General features: G+C 80.4%; 1 protein-coding gene across 1 annotated transcript; it reads left to right on the top strand.

Moving 5' to 3' along the window:
* Positions 1-185: 185 nt before the first annotated feature.
* PRR18 (proline rich 18) lies at positions 186-911 on the top strand. Its single transcript, XM_040627517.1, has one exon. The coding sequence runs from the start codon at positions 186-188 to the stop codon at positions 909-911; it is 726 nt and encodes a 241-aa protein (XP_040483451.1).
* Positions 912-1,172: the final 261 nt, after the last annotated feature.

The raw sequence follows: 1,172 nt of genomic DNA, 5'->3' as shown, positions 1-1,172 counted from the left end.
CGGACCCTGGGTGGGGGCGCCGAGACGTGAGCGAGCCGGGGATGCCGCGGCTGGACGCAGGTGGGTGCGGCGGGAGCACGGGGCGCCGAGCCAGCCACCCGTAGGGGTGCCCCGGGCCCCCGCGCACCGCTGAGAGCCGTCCGTCTCTTTCCAGGGCGCCGATGACCCGCCGGCTCGGCGGCACCATGCCTTTCCCGCCCATGCCGCCGCGGGCGCCCGCCCCGACCCCGGGGGTCCCCGCCGCGCGTGCCCCGAACCGGAGGCCCGGCGCCCCCCGGAGGGCCGCGGCGCCCACCTGCACCCCGCCCGCGCCCTCGCCGCCCGCCGCCGCCGGGGAGAAGAGGCGGCCCCCGGAGCGGCCCGAGGGGCTGCTGTCCGGCTCCTGGCCCTCGACCACCCTGAAGAGGCCGCCGGCCCGGCGCGCCCCCGGCCCGGCCCCTCCGCGCGCCCCGGCCCGGCCCGCCCGCTGCGGCCCCAGCCCCGCCGGAGCCTCAGGGCCCGACGCCGCCGTGCGCTTCTCGCTGAGCCTGACCCCCGAGGCCGTCCTGCTGCTCCAGAGGCGCCACCTGGAGAAGCAGCTGCTGGCGCGGCCCTGCCGGCCGGTGCCCTCGCCCTCGGCCGACGCCAGGCGCCTGCTCGGCCCCTGCTCCTGCGCCCGGGCCGCGGGCCCGGGCCGCCGCCCTCCGCCCCCCGGCAGCCTGCAGGCCCCCGACCCGCGCCCGGCGCTGCCGGTGTCGCTGCTCAACGAGCGGCACAAGTACGACGACGTGGAATACGAGGAGGAGGCCCCGGCGGTGGACGAGGGCCTGGTCCGCAAGTGCACGGAGTGGCTGCGCGGCGTGGAGAAGGCGGCCGCCGCGCGCGACCACGCGGGGCCGCTGGACACGCTGCCGCACCTGAGCTCGCTGTGAGCCGCTGGGTGGCCCCCCGCGCCCTCGCCCGCGGCCGCCGCCGGCGCCGCCGCCACCTTCCGGGCACCCGCGAGCAGGCCCAGCGCCCCCCTGCCCTCCGCCGGCTTCGTGGACACGCCGCTCCCTCTGGCGCCCTCGCGGCACGGTCTGCCTTACACGGCACCCATCCTGGGCTCCTGGGAGCCTGAAGGGCCGGCGTGAGACGCAGGCTCGCCGGACCGAACCGCCTCCAGTCCAGGCTTTCCCCACTCTCAGCCGGGG

Source organism: Ursus maritimus, unplaced genomic scaffold (assembly GCF_017311325.1).
Source record: "Ursus maritimus isolate PB19 unplaced genomic scaffold, ASM1731132v1 scaffold_13, whole genome shotgun sequence".
NCBI lineage: Eukaryota > Metazoa > Chordata > Mammalia > Carnivora > Ursidae > Ursus > Ursus maritimus.
This window is presented reverse-complemented; position numbering and strand designations above follow the sequence as displayed.